This window comes from Boleophthalmus pectinirostris, unplaced genomic scaffold (genome assembly GCF_026225935.1).
Source record: "Boleophthalmus pectinirostris isolate CB_2022bp ecotype Guang Dong unplaced genomic scaffold, ASM2622593v1 HiC_scaffold_10, whole genome shotgun sequence".
In the NCBI taxonomy this organism is placed as follows: Eukaryota; Metazoa; Chordata; class Actinopteri; order Gobiiformes; family Gobiidae; genus Boleophthalmus; species Boleophthalmus pectinirostris.
Genome location: NW_026570971.1, coordinates 25,092,863 through 25,117,461, shown reverse-complemented (window position 1 = coordinate 25,117,461; position 24,599 = coordinate 25,092,863). Strand labels below are relative to the sequence as shown.

Below are 24,599 nucleotides of genomic sequence, written 5' to 3'. Positions count from 1 at the left end.
TTTTTTATTTTATTTCATTAGGAATGCCATGGCGGGTCTATTCATTTTTATAGAAATAATATGCCTAAACAAGTTTGAATTGTATGTAAAATGATTATTCTATTTGTTGAAACAAAACACAGACTGATTTGCATGTAATTACAATAAAAAAAAACATGATGTGATACCTTTGACTTGTTACAAAATAATAGAAAGCACAAATGGCTAAATGATTTCACTTTCAAATTTAGTGGGTGTGTTTTTTTTTCATGGCCCTTAGCAAGAAAACCCCACATCTAACACGTATGAGTCATGGGCCATAGAACGACCTCCTTCAAATACACAGCTCGTCTGACTGACTGCTCAGTTTTCTCACTGTCCCTGAAGGCCTCATTGACACACTTCGGAAACAGCGGCAGCCGAGTGACTGACTGAAGGAATCCATCCACAAGTGTCGCCTCCTTCAAGTTTACATTCCGCACACAAGGAGGAGTTGCGAGGTCACGTTTAAACCAGGAGGACTAGGTGACTACCCAGGTAAAATATTTCCTCCTATTAAAACCATCGGCATTTTTGTTTAGCACTGGCGATAGTTAGATGACAGCAAAAGCGGAAGGAACTAGCTGACTAACTTAGCAAGCTAAAGTTAGCCTAAAGTTGCGTGGGTACAAAATTGTTCTCTGCATTTGAGATCAACGGCATCTATAACAATGTAAGACGCGTTTATTTTAATTTCACAGCCTAATTTCATTTATTAATCAACTTTATTTGAGTTTAGAAGTCATGTTTTGTTTCTTCGGTGTGTGTGGTGCCACTTTATAATGCCCGTGGCTAGTCTAACGTCACCTGTTTGTCAAGTGACCCACGTTAAAATTTTACAAAGCTCTTACCTTTACGCATTTCTGCACAAACCTTTAAAATAATTAAACTTAATGGTGTTACTACATTGTTCTTCCTATTAAACACGTCTCAAGAGCGGAAATAACTACCTGAAAGTCGTAGGTTTCTGTAAACTAATGGACCTTCCCCATTTTAAATAATATTGGAATTCTTTTTAGGGTTTCAGGTTCATTATTCACTGAAAAAGTCTTGAGAAATCTCACACTTCGTAATTACAACGTTGTATTGTCAATGGTTGGGGCTTGGATCCTCTTGTAAAGTCGAATTAATATTAATATAGGCTACTAATATACTTGTTTGTTATAACTATGCACAGTTAAATTATCATTATGAGTAAACACAATTATAGGTCACAGTCTTTGCTCTGTTTATTTCAACTTTATTTACTGTTACCAATGTTTACTAAGTCATAGTAATGTAGCACTACATTATAAATAAAGTGTTTGGATGTAAGATGCATAGAGAATTCATGAAAATCTTAAAAAACAAAGTTTGCAGTTTAAACAATGATCATGCGACCCATGCGCTCGCTACAGGACAAAAGAAGTCAGTTTGTGTGCTGTTGTCTTGAGGTGGAGAAACAGGTTTGGGAGGAACAACCAGAAATGCTTCTCTCTGCTTTGCCTTAAGAAGAGATCTGGATAGAGCTCTGACCCAGAGACTATAGAAAGACATTGTGAATAATTAAATTAATGCTATAGGGCTGCACAGTTTGGGAAAATGATTTGACAAATGATGAATGTATGATGAATGAATGATTGTGATTAGATGTGCGATTTATGTTTTAAAGGGCCCATATAACACTATTCTCTTATCTATGTTAAAATGTTGTTTCCTCATCAAAACATACCTGGAGTTGTGTTTTGTTTCATTCAGACATGTTTATCTTACAAACCCTGCATATTTAGGCTGTGTTCACGTCACCCTGTGATATCATGTGTTTTTAAACTCCATACACTAGAATCAGTTGGATTATTTCAACCCTGGAGTTACCGATTTCTACTGAACAAAAGGTAAAAGGGTAGCTGATAACTTGAAAACTACAGCTTCATTACATCACAAGGTGGAACAGAACATTTTAAGTTTTGGAGATGTTGACAGACTAATAATAAAGGGTTACTCAAACATGTGTGAATGAAACTAAACTCAATTCCAGCTATGCTTCTGAGGAGGTAACATTATAACATGTCTTAAAGGTGACAAGAGTTAATTTTGTGTAATATAGGACCTTTTAATAATATGATTCTATTCAAATTTAACATTTTAAACCAGAAGAATTCACAGAAAGACTGAATGATATAGTGACAAACTAAGAATCACATAGCAAAACATGTTTGTACAGATCTAAACTACAGGGTTAGCTGTCTTAATGTTGAATAAAATAGGATATTTTGTTATTTGCAGGGCGAAATACTTTAAAAATTGCAGCCTTTGCGATTGCTAATTGAGATTGTGATTTAATTACAATTACTTATGCAGCCCTACAATGCTACATGTGTTTTGTGGCTTATTCAACACTTCCTTGGTCCCTGTGGTAACTCTTGTTTTGTTATTGAGCGTGAACGTGAAGGGTGTAATGGTGGTTGGTGGAAACGGCAAGATAAGCACAAATTGGCCGAAAATATCTTGTCATGTGTGGTTTAGACTGCTTATTCCAAACACAGCGGCTGGATCAATACGCAGCTATATCGAGGTTGATTTACTGACACCAGGAATTGATAGCCACTTAATACTGACATGTTTGTTCACCCATGTATTTTCTTCAATCAATGTGGTAGTCGTGGTAACATGTTTATTTTACTTAAGAGTATTTCAGTGACTTTGCTTTGTTAATTTGACCTGTATTTTGGTAGTAATATTGAGGGACTTATAGAGTTTGGGATAAAACACCAACATTTTTGTTTGTTTTGCTAATTCAATTCTTGCCACAATGTAAAAAGTAAACCAAAAAGACTCCAGTGGTTTAACATTAGACTATTAAACTGAAACATTTCCGTAACTACACAATTGCAAGCTCTGTTGACATCTTTGGAGATGTTGGTAGTAGTATTTGCAGTACTGATAGTAGTAGTAGAAGCACTGTAGTACCTTAAAAATATATATGTTTCAATGTTGCCTTTCTAGTTTTAATTTAGTTAATCAGTAGTAAATTTTTAGTAAAATTTGTCATTGTCGTATTATTTGTGGTAATAGGGTAGTGTATGACTTGACTTTTGACTTAATATAAATAATTTAAAGGTGCATTGTGTAACTTTTCGGTAGGGCTGGATATCATTAAGAAGTTGCTGATATGATACATACCTCGATACATGGACCACGATAAAATACCTATCTCGATACAGTACACAAATTGATTTGATACAGTTCAATAAAAAATAACGACTAAATGATGGCTGTGATACTATGACTCTTCTTGCGCAAACTTATTTTGATGCACACCCATTTTAATCATCAAAACAGTGAAAATGTCAAATGTGTTGCATAAATTCCTTTCTATAAATAAGCAACAAAACTGTAGCTCTGTAACAAAATAATTTAGTAAAATCTGCCAAAAAAAACAAAAAACTCTTGACAATATATTTCGATAGATGCCCAGGTTCCCTGTTTTTCTCAGTATTTTTGAGCTATAAAACCACCTGTAACTGAATAAATATGAGGTAGAGCTGTTTGCTGTTTAATGTCATATTGTAAAACATACCAGACATAGCAATGGCATATCCATAGAAACAAGAATATGGCAGACCTCCAACCAAAAGTTGCATAGTACACCTTTAATATAAGTAATTTAATTGAACGGTTATTGCTATTACAGTTTTATTTTACTAGAGAATTGCTATTATGAAGTAACTATTTTCAGTTGAGAACAGATTTGAACTTCTTTTTTTAACAAATGTCCATCAAATGTGGAAATTCTGCAGTTTATTATTTTTCTGCAGCCAGTGCCAGCAGTCAGTAGTCACCAGGAAGAGCAGTGCTGTGAGTCTATGTGTGAACCAAGTGTCCTTTTTCAGTGTAAAAACGCCGAGTCAACACCATAAAATCGTGTGAAGAGACTCCCTCCGGATGTGTGCTCGCCTGCTGCACGTCCGAGAGGGAAGAGAGGTTCACAGGTCGCCGTAGAAACAGGAAAATGTCAAAAAGTCCAAAACACAAAAGAGGAGAGAGGAGCCGTGAAAGAATAAAGACATTTTTAAGCTTCACAGAAAACAATTTAATTCTAACAGAAGAAAAAGGGGCTGTTCTGGAGCAGCAACAAGGACAGCACTGTGAAGGGTATAAAGGGGAAATATTTGGCAAAAGTGAATTTCTGTGAGTTTTGAATTTGACAAGAGATCAACTGATAAGCATTTTTTCAAAATCCCAAGCAAGCGATGACCAATTAGCTCTGGCAATATTTTTTGGGCTGATATGTAGACTTGATTTTGATGATAATTTTCCTAAAATTATCAAAGTAAAATTCAGCAGAAACTCATCCATCCACAACCTTTTTCTACAAACTGTGTAGCGTCCAGTGTAGTTACATTTTTGCAGTACCCTCTTTGGACTAAAATGTTCAAATAAAGTTATATATTTCATGCATGTTTAGGCCTCTCCTGGAGATTTATGGCTGATAGCCGATACGTTAAAAAGATCAAATATTGGCCTACAACCTGATATATCTAATTTGGACATTTCTAAATGTCAGCAATCAGTTTGGGTGTTTTTAATTAAGAGGTCTCATCTATAGTGTTGTTATTATACTAAAATTTCCCATACCACAATGCTTAAAAAAAATAATAAACTCGTAGTGGTCCAGATTTTTTGATACTTTTGACAACCCTAGTTTTTAATTTGAGTCAAGACTGAAATTTGGACATTACCCTAACCCTAACCCTTTTTAATAGAGAGGTCTGCAGCCAGTCCTGTCAGTGAAAACATGTGGTTTGGAGCAGAGTTCAGATTTTGAAGAGATAAATTTGGCTATTTTTGTCTTGTTTATCAATTTTAGTTTAAAAAATGTATATTAAAAAAACTAAACAGAAATGATTGTTTTTATCTAACGTAGCTGGTATAATTCCTCTATGACTGTCTCCAAAATCCCAAATTATTGTTATTTTGTTAATGTTAATTTTCTCTTTTAAATTAATGACATGATGCTAATTAGACCAGTACAGTTGAATGTAGATTATAGGAGAATAACAATACAATTTGAATGCTGGTTGTAAATGTGCTTCATCAGATTACACATAGATAGATTTTAGATTCTCCAAACATGCAGAATCAATTGTGTTCTTTACAAATGTGACTTTTTGTTTAGACTTTTACTTATATTTACTTACTTTATATTTTCGTTATTTGACCTCTGTACAGTAAAATCATAACTATGACTCCCAATGTACAGCTTGACTTGAGTTATGACTGATCACGTGGGTGGCAGCATGTCTCAGGTTTGTGTAAACACAGAAGGGCATTTCCACACAGTGACGTCATTCTGTTTGTTCTGTTTGCTAAGTCACACTCGCCACAGTAATAAATGTTCAGCAGTAATAAGGTTAAGAATAGACTTATTCTGTATATAGCAGCAGAACATTGAGCACAATCAGTGGTATTAAATGGGATTGTGAACTGTACAGAACTATTGTCTATTGTGTTGGTTTGGTTTTAGGTTTATAGGTCATGGATGATGTGAAAGTGCACTGAAATTTTGTGTAAAGCTGAATATGATGCACACAAATCAGAATGCATTTGTGATTATTTTTTCAGTTTTTGTTAATTTTTTATTTTATTTCATTTTTATACCAGATTTAGAGATCTTTTTTTTTTTTCCTTTTACATTTTTTTTTGTTTTTAAACCCGCCATTCTAGTAATAAATATTAAATCCAGATATAATCAAAAATCAAATAAAGAAAGACAGTTAAAAGTGATTATTTTACTCATTTTGATTTCTGCATTTACAAAGCTAGATTACAAATGACCAAGATATTTTGTTTTTCTCTGTCTCCATGTGAATGTTACATCATAGTTTAGATATTCTTGTATTGTATTGCTCAATGCGCTTGCCCTCTGGGATAAATAAACTTATTGACTGATTTTTCTGAGCGTCAATACTTTAGAAGGGTTTGTATTTCTGCGTACTGTTATATACTGTTACATTTTGAGGACTTTTTCCCATTCTCATTCTATAATATTAAAGGGTTCATATTATGCTATTTTCTGATCTGTGTTATAATGTTGTTTCTTCATCACAAATATACCTGGAGTTATGTTTTGTTTCATTCAGAGCATTTTGAGTTTGGGAGATTTAGACAGACTAATAATGCAGGTTTACTTAAATGTATGAATGAAAGGAAACACAACTTCGGGTCTGTTTTTGAGGAGGTAACATTCTAACCTGACTTAAAGCTCACAAGAGTAAATTTTGGGTAATATAGGACCTTTAAGTTTGCTATGGCATTTGTCCTAATTTCTCATCGTTCTAAACTGTTATTTTAACCCTTGATCCAGCAATATAAACACTACTTTCTATTTCTATTACTTCTCAAAAGGTAACCCAAATATTTTCTTCATAAACTCTCTGTGTAAATCATAAATGTTAAAAATACATGCTACAAATAAAATATATAATTTATCTGCTTGGCCTCAAGAGAAACACGAAGCTTTTGACTCCATTTGATCTGAAGCAACGTTGGCTGCATAAATGTTACTAAGGTTTTCTTTGATTTAATTTGGATTAAAGCTTGCTGTGAGTGTGAGCAGACTTTATATTTAGCTTTGTGTTGAATTTCTCTATAATACTTGTTCATAGTTGGTTTACATATTTAGCTAATTTTAGTACTGTGGTTTTGTTAGAATAAATACATTATCCCCTTCACATACACACAGCAACGAGTCATTTGTTTATGGTTTGCATCTTCTCCCTCTCTTTGGAGACACGAAAATGGAAAACTGGACAAAAGTAGGTTCTAGAGAATATAGATTTATGTTGACCTCATGATATTGATACTTTGCTGCAGATGTCATCAACATTTCCTGGGGGTGTCACGCTAACTGAAAGCGCTGCTCTGTTAGAAGATCAGTTACTCAAATTAGATGTAATCTGAGCTTTATTTTAAGACAATTTGAACAGAAAGACGTGACTTGGTTGGAGCTACAACAGATGAGATGATTTGTGCGGTTTCAATTAGTCACTCTCACTTTTTTTTGTTGAAAATCAAACTCTTAAATAGGACCATGAACGCTCATATTCATCATAGGCTCCTGAAAATGTTCTGTTTAAACTCAATTTGTATTGGTTCAGACTATAAAAAAAAAAAATTTGGTAGTTTTACTAATGTGTGTCACCATGGTAACTATTGAACATTTAGTCAATTGAGATACGTTTAGAGCACCCCCAGCATGACGTCACTGCAAAATTTCAATAGCTAGTACTAGTATAGGTGCTATATTGTTAATACATTTAAATATATTTCAGGACTTTCAGGATCACTGGAGAAAAACTACCATAGCCTTTGATCCTGCTTTAAAAATGTAATATCAATATTGTAAAACTTTCCAACTGCTCATTTATTTTGTGATGTTTGCTTCTTGTAAATATGTTTTGTTTTACGTTTTCTTGTATAATAATCTCTCTTACTCTTTCTATAGGCCACAAAACATAGAGCTCGGAGCAAAGGGGGGAGCCTCCAAAAAAGACAACACCAACATCACCATGGATGACATGACGGTGGAGCAGATGACCATCAAGGCCAATCAGGTCACAGACGAGGTACGGACCACGCTAAAAACGCATCTCCACCATCATTACTATACAGCTGTGAAGTAGTTTAATCCTTTTCAAGTCTTATATTTTGTTACTTTGAAGCTCCTTTTGGTATAGTCCTGGAGTAGACCTGCTTTTGTAATGCTTGGTCGAGTTTTGACTTAGTTATGGTTCAATTCTTACTTGGCTCTTGCACCCCCCCTTACACTTATTTATAGATACACTATGCAGCTTCTCTGGTACACCATCTGCTTGTCTGCTTGTAGATATTATTACTTTGCCTGGCATGTTCCACACTATGGCAATAAACGTATCTTACTTATCTTATTTTCAATTACAGATGGTTTATTACTCAAATAAAATACCTTGAGCTTGCCTCTTCACAGATCTGACCATTAGCTTTGCCTCATCTGCTGTTTCCATGGAGAACTACCCAAGCGGCGAGCATGGGGTGGACCCTCCATTAGAAAGGTTTTTCTTCATTACCCATCCCTGAGCTATTTAATTTACGAATGTCAAATTTAGGCTACAGTTGAGTGTAGAGAGAAGGGTGTGGTGTGGGAGGGTTTTTGTTTTGTCTATTTTTTATATTCATTTGTGCTATATTAGAATTGAAAAAAAATCATAAAAAGAAATTTGGCTACAATTTGAAACATTTGAAAAGTTTGAAGTGGATTTTTTTTTTTTTTAGAAGTTCTTATGGTTGAAAGTGTCCATTGTTAAACATATGGCCAGCAGCTGTAGTTGTAGCCTCTGTGTTAGCTTATTGTGTTAGCTTCCTTTAGCGCTCTGCTCCAAAAACACTTGAGTTTATCACACTTTACTTTCCGTTCACCACAGACGCCTTTGTTCTAGAAAGTGCCAGTAATATACACATGTAGTAAACACAGGCCTGCAGGGGGTGAGTTCTGACACCAGGACAGAGGCTGGGTGGGGCACAGCTTTAGGGCATCATGTATCAGCTCACAAACACATTACAACAAGGACTACTAATCCTGAGAGACTTGGAGTAATAACATGGGACTAAAACTACTGCAGAGGTTAACTGTGATGGACACTACTGAAATAAATGTAGTGATAATGCAACTCAGGTATTAAGAAGACTATGCTATGTTATTTTCTGATGTTATAATGTTGACTCATCGCAAACGTATCTGGAGTTGTGTTTTGTTTCATTCACACATGTTTAACACACAAACCCTGCATATTTAGGCTGAGTTCTCCTCTTACATTGAAATACTCTGTTCCACCTTGTGATGTCATGTGATAAAAACAGGAAGTGCTCCATTGTGTTTTTAAACTCCATACAGAGTAACTAAAATGATTTGGCTCATTTCAGTCCTGGAATTGGAAATCTCTACAGAACTAAAGGTAAAAGGTAAATGTTAACTTCAAAACTACCACTGCATGACATCATAAGGTGGAACTGAGCATTTTTAGCTTTGGAGATGTAGACAGACTAATAATAAAGGGTTATTTAAACATGTGAAATTAAACAAAACACAAAGTTTTTGATGAGGTAACAGAATTCTAACATGGCTTAAAGCTCACAAGAGTTAACTTTGTTTAATAGGACCTTTAAGTACACAATAATTGTAAAAAACTTGAAGGTAATACATCTAGTAATAAACCCAAGTAAGTGTTCACTACCATAATAGCAATACTGTTTATCTCTATACTAGAGATCAAAAAAGTTGAACTTACTTCTGGTACTACTAGCATTATTACCACTACTTTTAGTATTGTTTCTTCTATCAATTAGAGATAGACAAACAATATATCAAATAATATATTGGATATTTGGCCTTTTTAGAGCGTCAACTATGGGCCTTAAATCTCCAGCAAAGATCTCTACTATAAATACTAACACAAGTGAATGAATAGCTGCTCTTATTGCAACTATTGCTACTTCTGTGAATACTACTACCTATCCTGAAACAAATCACAAACTTTCTGTTTACAAGGAAACCATGCTACACAAAATACTAATGTCATCATTTAATTTCATCATTAAAAAAAACATTAAATATTTACTCAGTTAGAAAATCACCCACTGATGATATTTGATGTTTATGAAAAACTAGGCTCTGTGTTAAACTATATTCCTTATTTCCACAAATATCAGATATGATAGAGTAATTGGCAGCGCTCTTATTGACATTGGCTTGCACATTAAAACCTCATCAAAATGACCATTAGGCTAATTGTATGGAATGTTGTGTCAGGTGCAGAGGAAGGTTATGGCTAATTTAGCACATGGTTTCCCTCTGTGGCTTTGACTGCGCAGTGTTGTCGGCCATATTTAAAAGTTTTATTATTACACAGATAATTGTTTAATCAGCGCTTCAGGGCACATTACGATTAGCCATCTGATGCTAATGGCCTAAATAATGAGCTAATGCTAATTCAGGAGCTAGCAAGCATCTTCACCTTCAGATAATTGCTTCACTGGCTAATATGCTAGTACTTTCTCAGAGAGGTAACCATTTTGCTAATCTCACAGTACTATAAGGCAAACTTTTAAGGCACTTTTCTCTGTATAAATGTAGCAGTTTTCAATACTGTTTTTTTTTTTTTAATTCTGTATTTAAAGCGTCCATATTACTCTGTTTCCTGACCTATGTTTTAATGTTGTTTCCTCTTCAAAAACATACCCGAAGTCATGTTTTGTTTCATTCACACATGTTTAACACACAAACCCTGGATGTTTAGGCTAAGTTCTTCTCTCAGAACACCTTGTGATGTCATGTGGTAATACAGGAAGTGCTCCACTTTGTTTCTTTAACTCCATACACCTTTACTAGAATTATTTGGATAAATTTCAGCCCTGGAATTGCCATCTTTACAGAACAAAAGGTAAAATGTAGCTGTTAAATAGAAAACTACTGCTTCATGACATCACAAGGTGGAACAGAATATTCTGAGCCTTTAAGATGTAGACAGACTAATATTAAGTTATTCAAACATGTGTTTTTGAGGAGCAACATTAGAACATGACTTAAATATCACTAGAGTAAATTTTGCGACTTTTAAGACTCAAATATGAACTGTAATCATTTCATTATTACTTGTGTTCAGTTGTGAAACACTGATGGGGAACATTAATGAATTCAGTACGGATACTAAGAATTGAAAAATAGATGTGTTCTTGTTGTCCAATAAAAAATATGAAATACAGATGAAATAAAAAAAAAAGAATTGCACAATAGTAAGTAGTGTTCCTGCTGTGTGCACTATGAAGCAAAGGATTATAGTCTAGAGCCTTGTTTCCAGAGGGGTGGTACAGGGCGGAACTGTGCGGCCCCTGAGTGTATCCCATAGCAACAAAATGCATTTTAGACCCAGGAAATTACAATTCGGCTTCGTAATAGTCCATGATGATATTATTACATCTCTAAAACACATTTCCCCTGCCTCTCTTTCTTTTGCTGCTGTTTCTCCCCATTGTGTTGTGTTGTTTGTCTCTTTAGTGCTGTGTCTCTGTGTAATCAGCACTTACATCTGACTCATCAAAACTCACTATCAGAGCCACATCAGCAGCACAGGAAGAGACTGTTTTTGGTCTCACATCAGAGTAGTGTATAGTTTTATAGTATCATTTATGTCATTCTGGGCCCTATTCAGATATATGTGAGCCTTCCTATAAATCACATTGTTTTGTTTATTAGTAATGGGCAGTGTGTATCAGTGCATGTAGATATCGGGGTATGTTTACAGTGAATGGATATGTCAAGTACGGAGTATATCAAACTGATACTTTTTCTACAGATTTGTATGTATTTGGGAAATAGAGAAGCAATGAAGCGAACATTGTGGCTGTATGTTTATTCAGTTATCATAAAAATCATATTTTATATCTCACAAAAAAATGTATCTAAGTTATAATGGTGGTTTTGTTTCATTCACACATGTTTTACACACAAAACCCTGCATATTTAGGCTGAGTTCTTCTCTCAAATATAAAACTCTCTGTTCCACCTTGTGATGTCATGTCGTAATACAGGAAGTTCCATTGTGTTTTTAAATTCCATACATCTTCACTAAAATCATTTGGATCATTTCAGTTTTGGAAATCTCTACACTAACTAAAGGTAAAAGGAGCTGTTAACTTGAAAACAACCACTACATGACATCACAATGTGGAACGGAGCATTTTGAGCTTTGGAGATGTAGACAGACTAATAAACCAGGATTACTCAAACATAAAGCTCATGAGTAAATTTTATGTAATCTAGGACCTTTAATATATCTAAAACACACTGTCATTATTTAGAGAAAAAAGCCCCTAACTGGCAACATTCAGTGAGCACAGACCTCAATCAAGGCATTGACCCTGTACTGTGGGGTTTGATGTCCAAAATAAACAAACCCACTTTGTCCTTTTTTGTTTATTTCGGAAATCATCACTGCAGTCTGTCATTTTGTTCTTACATTGTGTTCCAGTACATCAAAGTATCAGTCCATGTTTATAGTACTTCCACCTTCAGGGAAAATTGGGTTCAAATATAATAGTCATGATTTAATTAGCAGTAAAAAACATCATAGGTTGTATTGTTAAAAAGTATTTACCTTATGTTATTTCTTACTTTTTTTTAGATTGTATTTCACTTTTTAAATTTCATTTATAGTTTGAGTTTTGTCAGCTATAAAATGCTACTTCTAAGTGCCTTCTCTTTCTGCTCCAGCACATACCAGCCTTAACTCCATTTAATCCAACCCAAAATTGTGTTAAAAATACCCCGGCATTGTCTGCTTCCCAAAGTCCCAATCTGGAAAACTTGGCCGCCTGCTCCATTCCGGACTTAATTAGCCAAGATCATGGATATTCCAGCAACATAATGTAATATTTACCAACCACTCCTGCAATGTTCTGCCTCTGATCTGGCCACGCTCTCTGTGCCAATACACTGTCTGTCTGTTTCTCTGATTAATATATTCATACAAACATTACACAGAAGAAGAAGAGAGGGGGAGGAGGAGGAGAAGACTTTCCCGTTATGGTTCATTAGAGATGGGAGAGAAGAGCCATGCCCCCAGTTATTCTGAGACTCTTTTTTTCAGACGCTTTGCTTTGGGCTTCTGTTAAGAATAGAGACGCACAAACTTACCTGAACTGTCTGCCTCTGTCTCCTCCGTGCCCAGTTCTGCTTTTGAATGACTTCTGTTACTGTTTCGAAGTGCTTTAATACCAGGACAATTATGTTTTAATATGATTTTACGCACATAGGTGGATAGAAATGTAAGTACTTCAAAGAAGCACATGTCTCTGGCTTTGTAATAATATTCGTATTTTTAAAGGTGCACCATGCAGCTTTTCTCTTTGTCTTAAAATGCTCCACATTATGGCATTAAACTTCTAATTGGAGACAAGCAGGTAACTCGACCAGGCTAAGTTGCAGGTCAGATCTGTGGAGAGGTGTCACTTTTCACACTAATGCATGACTTTTCCCTGGGTATTTGGGGGAATAAAAACACATGTAATTAAATAAATAAAAGATGGATGAGTGTAATGCCATTCTGCGTAACATAACAGACACTGCATGAACATCTCAGTCTACACAATCAGGTTGCAGACTCTCCTCTAGAAGTGTACAAAGTGTAAAGCGTCTTTCAGATTTAACTTAAACTCTTCTTTCAGTATGTCAAGTTTTTCCTCCCATTTCTGTACCTTTGCTTGTTCGTGTCGGCTGACTGAGTAAAGTCAAGTCTGAGTTTTACAGCAGAATGTTTGTGGACAGCGCTACTGTTTCAAATAGACTTTGAACAAGAAATAAAAAACAGTTGAACAAGCTGTGCAAACATTTGTATAACCATTTGGAGTACTTACAGTACTTACACTTTACTTAGCTTAAGGATTGTCTAAAAGCTTCATATTGGTTAACATGACTTTTTATACAATGACACTTAATTTGCTTATATTTATGTACACTTATTTAATGTTAAATTATATACTCAAGCCGAATTGGAAACACATTATAGTAGAAAACTGTTCATATAAAGATGGTTTCTTAAAGGTGCACTGTGTAACATTTCTAGTGGAGCTTATTTGTCTCCACGGAAATGTTATTGCTTTGTCTAGAATGTTCCACAGTATGGATTAAACCATTTATCACAAGAGAGACAAGCAGGTTACAGTACTAAGCTACATTACAGTTCAGATCTGTGGAGAGGCGCCCCTATTCACAGAAGGAATTACATACTTATTATATTTTTGAGCAACAGAAACACCTGTAATGCATAAAAGTGAGATGAAAATGTTTAAAGAACAATACACATCTCCATGGAGACAAGACCCTCCACCAGAAATGTTGCGCAGTGTATCTTTAAAATCACTTCATGCTCACATTCACTGCTCTAATTTAACTCGCCTTCTATTACATAAGAATGTATTCCTCCCATTACATCATCTCTTCAGTAGCCACAAAGCAAACAGAGGTGTGGTTAGTTATTTCATATCATTATCACTGATTTAGGGACTTTTATGTGACACATGAAACACTGTAAATTACCGTTTTAACCCCCCAGAGGGAATGTTTGGTTGAAAAATTGCCCCAGAGAGTTCCATAACATTGTAGACTAGACCATCAATATAGAGTATCAATATTACCTGTCCATGATTATGCAGCTGGTATGTAGTGTATTACAGACTATTGAGTGTTGTATTATTCACAAGGGAACTAGAGGAAACTAAAGGGAACTAAAGTGATGTTGTGAAGGTCATAATTAAATATATGAACTATAAAAAGTCCCCCCAATAGAATAATCAGGGATAACACTGGGTAACACAGCTATAAATCTAAAGACAGTGTATTTTTAGACCTTTTTTTTTTTTTACTTCTTTTGTGGCCATGCGTAGATGATTATGCAGTGAAAAACAGGCACAAGGTGAAAGACAGACAGATAATTCACATTTGCCAAATACATAGTCTATTTTCTAATAATTTTATAAAAACTTTTTATATATATATAATTACCCATTTGTGCTTTGTCAGTTGGAGAAATGTAAAACATGTTATGTACAAAGTGTAATGTGAAGTAAGTATGAAATGGCTCTCCAGCTCCCCCTGTCCAATTTTTTTTGCGTTTCATTTTTGTTTTAATGATGGTATTGTATTTAGCCATAGTGTTGATGAGTTTCACAACGAGTTTAAGGGTATAGTAACTAAAAGAAATGATCATGTCATTTTGTGATGATTCTTTGTTTTATATATATTTAAGGACAGATATTATGCAGAGTCCTTCTTTTTTCCTTCAACACGCAGGATTCAGTAGTGATAGGCGCATAATATGTTTTAAAGATAAAGCAGTGTCTTATATCTTTAGATGCTTCCCCAATGTAACAATAACTGAAATATCGTGATATTGTGTCGTCAAAAGTCTCACAATAATATCATGGGTTGTCACAATATATCAAATTACAAGTCTCTTTGCTTAAATTCATTGTTATGGTGCAGCAATAGCTAAAAAATTCTAAACAATGGAAACTACATAGACCATGATCCTTTGCTCTGTTTCAGTGGAGACTACATGAAGAAATAACTGTTATTAAGCACATATGATCTTAGTTATTTGGACCAAAGTCTTGTCAAAGAATTGTAATAGGTAAAAGTAGCATATTAACAATTTAGTTAACCTTCACAAAATATCCCAGTAAATATCGTACCTGGAGATTTGCATATCGTTACATCCCTAATATAAATACATCTTGTTACACTGGTTATGGTTGAATATTTGAGAGAATGGCATCATCACCTTTTAGAATCTGAAAACACCTGTTAGTAATAGGACAAGTACAAATAAATGCATTCTCCTCTATCTCATATCTCAGAATTTTCCAATATTGTCCAGCCCTGTTCTCCTCATACATGTTTCACTAGCTATGTCATGTCTCCACAGTCTCTGGAGAGCACTCGCCGAATGCTGCAGCTGGCCGAGGAGGTGAGTTTGAGTCTAAAACACTAAAACAAACCTAAATGTCCACCTCACTTTGTCTCACTTTGTTTCACTTTGACCTTTTCACAACATTTTGAATTACTACTTTCACATAAATGTCATTCTGCCACATTTTACTCCCAGTGAATCTCAAGTGTTGTATTTTTTTTCTTGTATTTCTAGAGCAAACAGACAGGCGTCAACACCATGGTGATGTTGGATCAGCAAGGAGGTAAATACTCATAACAATACAAGGGATTTGGTACAGTGTACTATTTAGCTAAACATGAGTGTAAAAATGAAACAAACTGAAAAGAAGAAAATAATAACAGTGAGAGATTATAAGATTCATTCACAAATTCGGAAATGACGTAATTATCTTTTTTTGTTTATTTTTTTTCTATATTTATTTAAATGTAATTGTTTGTCTCAATGGCGATGTTATTCTCTTGTCTGAAATGCTCCTCACTCTGGCAGTAAACTTATCTCCATGGACACAACAAAGTGGTGCAAGAAGGCAAAAATTACAGATTAGGTTTGTGGAGAAGCAATCTTGTTCACAGTAAGAATGCACATTTTTCAAGGAGTAATAAAATACCAGTTTATAAATGTGTTCTAATTTAATATATTTAATGTCTTACTATGGAACTTTCAAAACAAAGCAATAACTTTTCCATTAAGTCTAGACAAGCAGGTGATAGAACCCTAAATAAAAAAGTTACATAGTGTAGCTTTAAAGGCAGGACTGGAGGTGAGCATAATGGCCTTCACAATTTTGATTTGAGTCAACAAAATATTTAAAAAAAGTAAGTAAGTAAGTAAACATGCGAGTTTTTGATACAGTGAAACGTGTTAAAAAGGTATTGATGTTGTAGTAAATTTACATATGATTATTTGCTACTGGTTTAATATGCAGTTTTATTTTAGGAATACAGTTCAGTTTTTTTTCTAGGTCAGTGCCTACATCATTTCTGTCATTTCTATATTTGCAGCGGCACTGAGAAAAACCTTGTTATTTATTCACAAAAAGTTTGTGTGGAGTTGTTGCACAGAGGAGCTGTCAGAGGTGTCAGCACAAGCAAGAAACACTGCCACACAAACTAGTCTGTGTGGTCAAGGTTTCTATTAGTTTGTAGCTTTAATTATGATTTGTAAAAGTGAATACAAGTTAGAGAAGTTACAGTGAAGTTAAAAGATGTCTATTAGTGCATTACTCAAAAAACTAGTCTTTTAAATCTGTAATTGTACTCTTCAGATGTGATCTCCTTTTTCAATTTTTTATGCACGTTTTTCCTTGACTTTATTCTTGAAGGAAAAAGTGCTGTTTGTCAGAATGTGTATATATTTTTTATGCATATGCTAATCTGTGTCTGGCTCCTGCTGCGTGACCCACTTTAGTCCTCACAGGAACTATTCAAGTTAATTATGATTTTGGAAACCTTGAAAAATAAGTTGATACACAAACAGAGAACACCCAAGGTTTTTAAGAAGATTTCAGCTCTGATGTTCAAATCAAAGCATTATGCTCTGAGGTCCAAGTTTTGACAAAATGAAGCTCTTGACCAACTGCACACAGCCAAAAGATGTGGAGTTAATTTTATGATATGCTGATTCTTGTACTCTATTTTCTGATCTATGTTATAATGTTTCCTCATCACAAACATACCTGGAGTTTTGTTTTGTTTCATAACACACAAACGCTGCAGATTTAGGCGTAGAGTCGAGTCTCAAACAGATAAGGCTCTGTTCCATGTCATGTGGTAATACAGGAACTGCTCAGCTGTGTTTTTAAACTCCATACACCTTCACTAGAATCTGTTGAATAACTTTAGCCCTGGAATTTCCAATCATGTCTAAACACAATTTAAAAGGGAACTGTTATCATAACTTGGAAACTACCACTTCACATCACAAGGTGGAACAGATCATTTAGAGCTTTGAAGGTGTAGACAAACTAATAATAAAGGATTACTCAAATGTGTATGGCCTAAAGCTCATAAGAGTGCATTTTGTGTAATATAGGACATTAAACATTTACTTGAAAATATACACATCTGGGTTAAATATTTTGTACCAATAAAATAGGCTCAAAAAGACAACAATTAAATTCAGTTAAATTTATGTTTAGATATAGCTCTAAAGCAGACCTGAAGAAGTCTAATGACACTATAGACAAGGTGTGGGTAGTATTAAAGTGTGCTGTTTCGTGCCGTGTGCAGAGCAGCTGAGGCGTGCGGAGGAGGGCATGGACCAGATCAACCAGGACATGAGGACGGCCGAGAAGAACCTGACCGACCTGTCCAAGTGCTGTGGTCTGTGTGTGTGCCCCTGTAACAGGTACAACAACGCTCACATACACCCCCTCTGCTCCACTCTGTTCCACTCTCTTTCTTATCCCCTCTTGCTCCTCCTTATGTCCCCCTCTCTTTCTCATCCCCTCTTCTTCCTTCTGTCCCCCTCTCTTTCTTACTCACCCTTTCTTTCTCCATCTTATAATCTTCTGACCCTGTCTCCTCCCTCGTCTTCTGACCCCTTTCCGTTCCCCTCTATTACTCATTCTGCTTACCCCCACCTCTGTTCCCTTCTTTAAGACCAAAGTGACGAAGCTCACTGCAGCAGTTACAGAGAGAGAGAGAATTTTTCAATGTAAAGTCAATTGAAGCCAGAATCGATCGGAGCCAGAACCACCTCATGCTCACTTCCTATTTGGAACGCAGCGGCTAGTGGGTTAGCTATGTCCCTTTATAGATATATATACAGTCTATGTCCTCTGCCCACCTCTCACTCTTCTCTCTCACCTTCCTCTTCCCTTTGCCCGCTTCTTTGCCCTCTTTGCCACCCCCTTCTCTTACCTGGTACGCTCCATGCACCGCTCGCCCGAGCTCTGTATTTATCTGTATCAGTTGAGTGATTGCCTGTTTGTTTCCCCTGAGTTTGAATACATTTTCATCTCATTTCTCAAACCATGGACTGCTCTTGGCTGTAGTTTCACAATGATTAGTCTAAGTTTGTGCCCTTTGTGGATACTTAAAGGTGCAATGTGTACTTTTTTGTGGAAATCTCAAATTAATTACGACCTCTGACACCCTGGAAACCTTCAAGGGACAAATTTTATAATGTCAGGGTAATACTGTATTTTTGCTCATTTTGGAAACTTATTTACATGTGCTTATAAACTCTTAACAATTATGTGTTTAAAATTAGCCTCCAGTTTGTACATAAACTATGTAACAAGGATGGGGTTGACTGTCATCTTCTTGCTTCCTTGGAGATGTATTTGCTTTGTCTTGAATGTTCCACGATTTGACATTAAACTTATCTCTTTATTTTTATTGCCAAAAATACCTTGAAAAACGTGCATTCTTACTGAGTGTGCTTAATGCCATACTGTGAAATTTTCCAGTCAAAGCAGTGACATCTCCATGGTGACGAGCACTAGAAAAGTTACATAGCACACCTTTACTTGTCATTATTATCACTGTTCAAAATCTCTCGGTGCACCTTTACGTGTCACAGCAGCATCTCCACCTTTTTGTTTGAGTGTCATCTGAACACATACTGTATCTATTGTTCAAATGGTTTCTTTTTGACTGAACCCTGTTTTCATGTAGTTTGTGCGCATAGTATAATTAAAACTTTTTAAAACTCAAGTCAAATCTTTCCACAATGCTTTCCCTTTGAAGAATGGGATACTTTGATGAATACCTGCAGATAAGGTAGGCGGCCTATGTCTGAAATGTTTGGAGAAAAGCTGCCATTGTAGACATTTCTGTTGTTACACGTATAATTTATTCATACGTTTGAATAAATCTGAGTGTGTTTCCTCGTAGGGTGTCTTCTATTGAACACGACTCCCGGTACAAGAAGACCTGGGGGATTAGCGATGGCGAGGGAGAAAGTAACAGCTCCGGGGTGGTCTCCAGGCAACCCTCTGGAGTCCGCAACGGACAGGCGGCACAGGTCAACGCGTCCCAGCCGTCCGGACCCTACATCAAGAGGTGAGATTCAGACTTTATTGTTCAGCTACTGTAAACTAGGGCAATGTACAAATGTGTAATGGGCCAATGATGTAACTCACAAACTAGCTGTAGCTGTTGCACAGGGTTCAAACCATTTTCAACAAAAGACTTGTATTGTATTTGTTGTATTCTATATTACACAAAATTGACTCTTGTGAGCTTTAGGTCATGTTATAATGCTGTTACCTCCTCATGGCCAGAGTTGTTTTGTTCCTGGTTTATTAATCTGTCTCATTCACATAATCTCTCTACATCTCCAACACTCAAAATGCTCTGTTCCACCTTTGTGTAGAATCCCTCAGTCATCCAGGTAGAATCCCTGGCAAAGGAGAAATTCAGGTGGCATAAACATTTATTTAGGTTGAAAACATTTCACAAGTCATCCAAGCTGCTTCTTCAGTTCAGGTCAGAATGCTGGTGGACACTTCCTTATATTTGCCTGCAGGGAGGAGCTAACTACTATAACACTACCCTGAAACTAACACACCTAGTCGTTTACAGTTTCTGTTTGTTAGCTCATTTCGTGCCTGAGTGATTATGCTATTATGTCCCCTCACTCGGGGCAGATGAATAGGCCTAGCTAACAAACAGAAACTGTAAACAAGTAGAATGTTTTCAGTTTCAGAGTAGTTTCAGTGTAGTTAGCTCCTCCCTGCAGGCAGATATGAGGAAGTGTTCACCAGCATTTTGACCAGAACTGAAGAAGCAGCTTGGAAGAGCTGCTAAACGTTTGTACAGTTGACAAATAAAATTTCTTCTTTGCCTCTGTTCCACCTTGTGATGTCATGAAGCAGTAGTTTTTAAGTGAGCCCCTTTACCTTGAGTTCAGTAGAAACAGACAATTCCAGAGCTGAAATCACCCAAATGATTCTAGTGAAGGTGTATGGAATTTAAAAATACAATGGAGCACTTCACATTTTGAGCATTGGCTCAGGTTAAGCAGATTAATAATAAAGGATTACTCAAAGCTGTATAAATGAAACAAAACACAAAGACAACAGTTTTTGGAGGAGGTAACAATATGACTTAAAGCTCAGTCAGTTTTTCATAATATTGGACCTTAAACTAACATTATAACCTTGAAGACAAAATTGCAACCACACAGCCTAATTTTTTATACACAGGTGTCATAATCAAGCTATTATTTCTGTGCCAGTTGGTGGTCATAATGTTATGGCTCATCTGTGTATGTATTTCTAGAATAACTAATGATGCTCGTGAGGATGAGATGGAGGAGAACCTGGAAGCGGTTGGTGGCATCATTGGAAACCTGAGGAACATGGCTCTGGACATGGGCAGTGAAATAGACAAGCAAAACAAACAGATCGATCGCGTCACGGAAAAGGTAAGAGCCAAGACTAATGTGTTTTTCCCCTTTCAAACACCATCAAGAGCAGGTTTTTGTGCTTCTATTAGATATGTACTGTACCGTGTGGATAGATTTTTATTTGTATATGGCTGCATATTTAAAGGTGCACTATGTAACTTAAAAATCCCCTGTAATTGAATAAATGCAAATAATATAAGTTTAATGCAATATTGTGGGACATTTCAGGCAAAGCAATAACTTCTCCATGGATACAAGCAGCTGACGGAACCTTTTGTCTGTGTTTCAGGCGGAGATGAACAAAGTGCGTATCGACGAAGCCAACACACGAGCCAATAAACTCATCCAGTAGGGGGCGCGCCTCCATTTTGGGCCAGTCTTTTGTCTCTGCCTCACGCCTCACGCTACATTCAAGCAAAATGGCACATAGCTACAACTCAATATCTTTGTAAACAATTCAGGAAAGAATGTACACGGCAGCAGTGTCTTTAGCCTTAACTGCACTAAGATGTAAATAAATACTTATATTTTATTAATAGTTAGCAGAGAGAATGGCCACATGTTCATACACTTTTTCTATAATCATGCTGGACTTTGAACGCAGCAAGGGCATAAAATCGCACCAAAGAGGGAGCGCTTGAATGCCTCACCACTGCTGATGCTACCAAATACAACCCAGGTCTATATTGTATCATATCATATTCATATCTGTATTTTTCAAAGTGCATTAATTCACTGCCTCATTTTTAGTGTATTGCAGGTTTAATCTTAAAAAAAGCAGCCTTAATACCGATTGGTTTTCTGTAATTAGTTGTACTGTGTAATATTTTGCTTATTAAATTATTCCTAATCAAGCAGAAATGACTTGTGAATAAAGTGATGTTTTGTAAGACTTTTTTCCATGTCATTTTTGCGTTTTCAGATGTTAATTTCAAAATGTGTGTGCTTTGATACTATGTTGTACACTGATAGAGCGTAACATTATGACCACCTGCCTAATATGTAATCATCAATTTAAGCTACAAAATTCAGCCCATGGCAAACAAGTTGTGAGAGCTGCTAGATCAGAGTATTTTCAAAACTGTAGCTTGCTTATATTGGGTTTTCCTGATCTTCAAGGATCAGAATGTACCTATGAGGGTCCACTGGTGAACCAGCCATAACAGATAAATGTGCATAGTTAGGCAGGGCTGGGCCATATGGGGAAAAAAAATACTCTTAATCTTAGTCTTTTTCCTCTGTCTTCTTCCTTCAGTCTTTCAAAAAATGAAATTTAAATGTCTCTTAGTTCTGATTTAATGAACACAAACATAAAATTTATTCTTTGTTTCTGAATATTAGACAGATGGTCATAATGTTGTGCTTGATTGGTGTATGGTTTTCTCAATGCTGGAATTCAAAGCACTACCCCTGAGTGATAGCAATTTAGCTTTAATTGTAATTTTTGTGAAACATTAACGTGAAAAGTTAATGTGTGTCTTTGGGAGAATATTTTCAAGGTTTTCGTCTATCTTGAGAAAATCTTTTGTTGTAATTACTTGTCCTTCAGTTGTGAAAGATGGACTATATGCCTACTCCACAGTTTTATCTCTTTTGTAGCTTGTTATATAACAGAATTGGGGAAATATTGTCAGATTTTTCTTTTTAGTTTTGACATAATTATTTATGTCCCTGTTTTGACTGGATAAATGAAAACTCAAAACTTACCCCGCCATCATTTTGTTAATCTAATTTATTCTCAGTTTCCCTTCTGTTAATAAAGATTTATTATAGGACCCAAGAGGAGATTAACAGACTACGCCAGGCTCCGACACAAGTCCGGGAGCGCATGAAAAATTAATTTACCCAAGTTTATAATTGCGATTTGTGAAAATGCATGAAAACAAATTTGCCGGTTAAAGATGCAGCTTTTGCTTGTTTTGTCTCAGTGCTGCTAATTTCACATTACTAGATCATTATATCATGTACAGAGCTGTGTGAATGTTTGCCTTCTAAATTATATGAACAAAATAATATGCATAAAAGCTTAACGATAAAATATATAATGGGTTGTGTTTACGTGATATCAATATTGTAGAACCTCTGTTGTCATTACTGGGCCTATCTATTTACATGAAACAAAAACTGGCACAAAGTTCAATATTTTAGACTTAGACAAACTTTATTGATCCACAAGAGAAATTATTTGGACACATTATCTCCCACATCACAATGTATTGAAATAACAAATGGTAGTCAGGCCCGTCAATAGAAATTTGGGGGCCCAGGGCAAGAAGCCTCACATGGCCCCCCCCAATATAATTTTATATTTTTTGACCCCTAAAACCCTGGGGCACGGGAATAAAATGTAAAAATATAAAATAAAAAAAAAATATGGCAACTGGCAACTCCTAAATGGATTTTATATTGATGAAAATTTACAAATTAATACAAAAACTGAACAAAATTTTATATCTTTGAATAGTCAAATGTCCTCAAAATGTCACCTAAAAAAAAGCTGAACCAGTAAATATCCTCATCTCAAAATGGTTCCTATCAAAATTGCACTCTAAAATCTATTACTTGCCTTAAAATTACTGCACAGCTTTTACAAAATGAATCAAAAATGAAATGTTTAAAATTGTACAGTGCCTTTTGCTTTCCCCTTTCTAGACGGTTGTGTTGTAACAGCCACAGTCTCACCAGCAGTGCCTCCAAAGCTGAACCTACACAGGGAAAAAATGGTCATATCTCATGATGGAAATGCATAATGTGTTTAGTGAATCTGTAGCCAAGCTGAGAGGATTATAGAGCCAGCAGCGAGAACTATACATGCAAATGAATGTTTAGTGCAAATGCAGAAACTCCTGGCGGGCCTCATAATGTCCGACCTCGCTGTGGAAAATTGGCTAATGATAAAATGATATAGCTAGTGAAAAAAAAAAAAAAACAGATCTGTATCCATCTTATTTGTTTTGAAGAAAATGTTCCTTTCGTATGCCATCGCTTCCAGGCATACACGCATTGAGTTTGTAAAGATGACAACAATTCAAGGTTTCATATTGCTATAAGCTATGTAGCATCTTTAGCATATTGTCAACTATCATCTAATTACTAAGGTTGTCTTGGGGCTGTTTTTGCATTGTTCTGTCAACCGCCACTGGATGTATGTTTGAAATTGTCTATTAAATTCAAATGCAGCTCAACTCATATTAGCCTGCTTAATGGAGAAATGCCTTTTGGTTCCATCTGTAATATTGTTCATACTTAATAAATCAATTCTGAAATGTGTGTGCGTTTTGTGTTTTATATTGTTAAGGGGGTCATATTCTCTAAAGGGCTCTATTTTCTGATCTGTTACACTATTGTTTCCTTATCACAAACAAACCGTGAGTTGTGTTTTGTTCCATTCACGTGTTTAACACGCAATCCCTGCATATTTAGGCTGAGTTCTCTCAAAGGGAAAACATACAGTTCCAACTTGTGATGTCATGTGGTAATACAGGAAAAGCTCCATTGTGTTTTTAAACTCCATACATGACTTTCACTAGAATCATATGGATTATTTAAGCAAAGAAAAGAGTAGTGATAGCCAGTATGCTGAGAGGTGAGAAAGCACCCATCAGGGACTTGAAATATGCTACTATGACTCAGACACAGGTCACAGTTTGTGTAGTTCAAAAGGCCTAGCTAACAAACAGAAACTATAAACAAGTAGGTGTG

At 35.7% G+C, this 24,599-nt stretch overlaps 1 protein-coding gene across 2 annotated transcripts; it reads left to right on the top strand.

The window, feature by feature from the left end:
- Positions 1–326: 326 nt before the first annotated feature.
- Positions 327–24,167, top strand: LOC110157311 (synaptosomal-associated protein 23-like). Of its 2 annotated transcripts, none has more exons than XM_020921616.2 (8): positions 327–516; positions 7,505–7,625; positions 15,516–15,557; positions 15,735–15,783; positions 17,771–17,888; positions 19,382–19,549; positions 20,771–20,915; positions 21,187–24,167. In XM_020921616.2, exons 2-8 carry the CDS (start codon positions 7,569–7,571, stop codon positions 21,247–21,249), a joined length of 642 nt encoding a protein of 213 aa, XP_020777275.1. In that variant the 5' UTR covers positions 327–516; positions 7,505–7,568; the 3' UTR covers positions 21,250–24,167. The 2 variants fall into 2 exon arrangements, with proteins under 2 accessions (XP_020777275.1, XP_020777274.1); XM_020921615.2 differs by lacking the exon at positions 327–516 and adding an exon at positions 546–691.
- Positions 24,168–24,599: the final 432 nt, after the last annotated feature.

Excerpts from the sequence above, each read along its gene's own strand:
- LOC110157311 (XM_020921615.2), top strand. Across the intron at positions 7,626-15,515 it reads CCAATCAGGTCACAGACGAG|TCTCTGGAGAGCACTCGCCG; the intron begins GTACGGACCACG and ends ATGTCTCCACAG. Across the intron at positions 19,550-20,770 it reads TCCGGACCCTACATCAAGAG|AATAACTAATGATGCTCGTG; the intron begins GTGAGATTCAGA and ends ATGTATTTCTAG.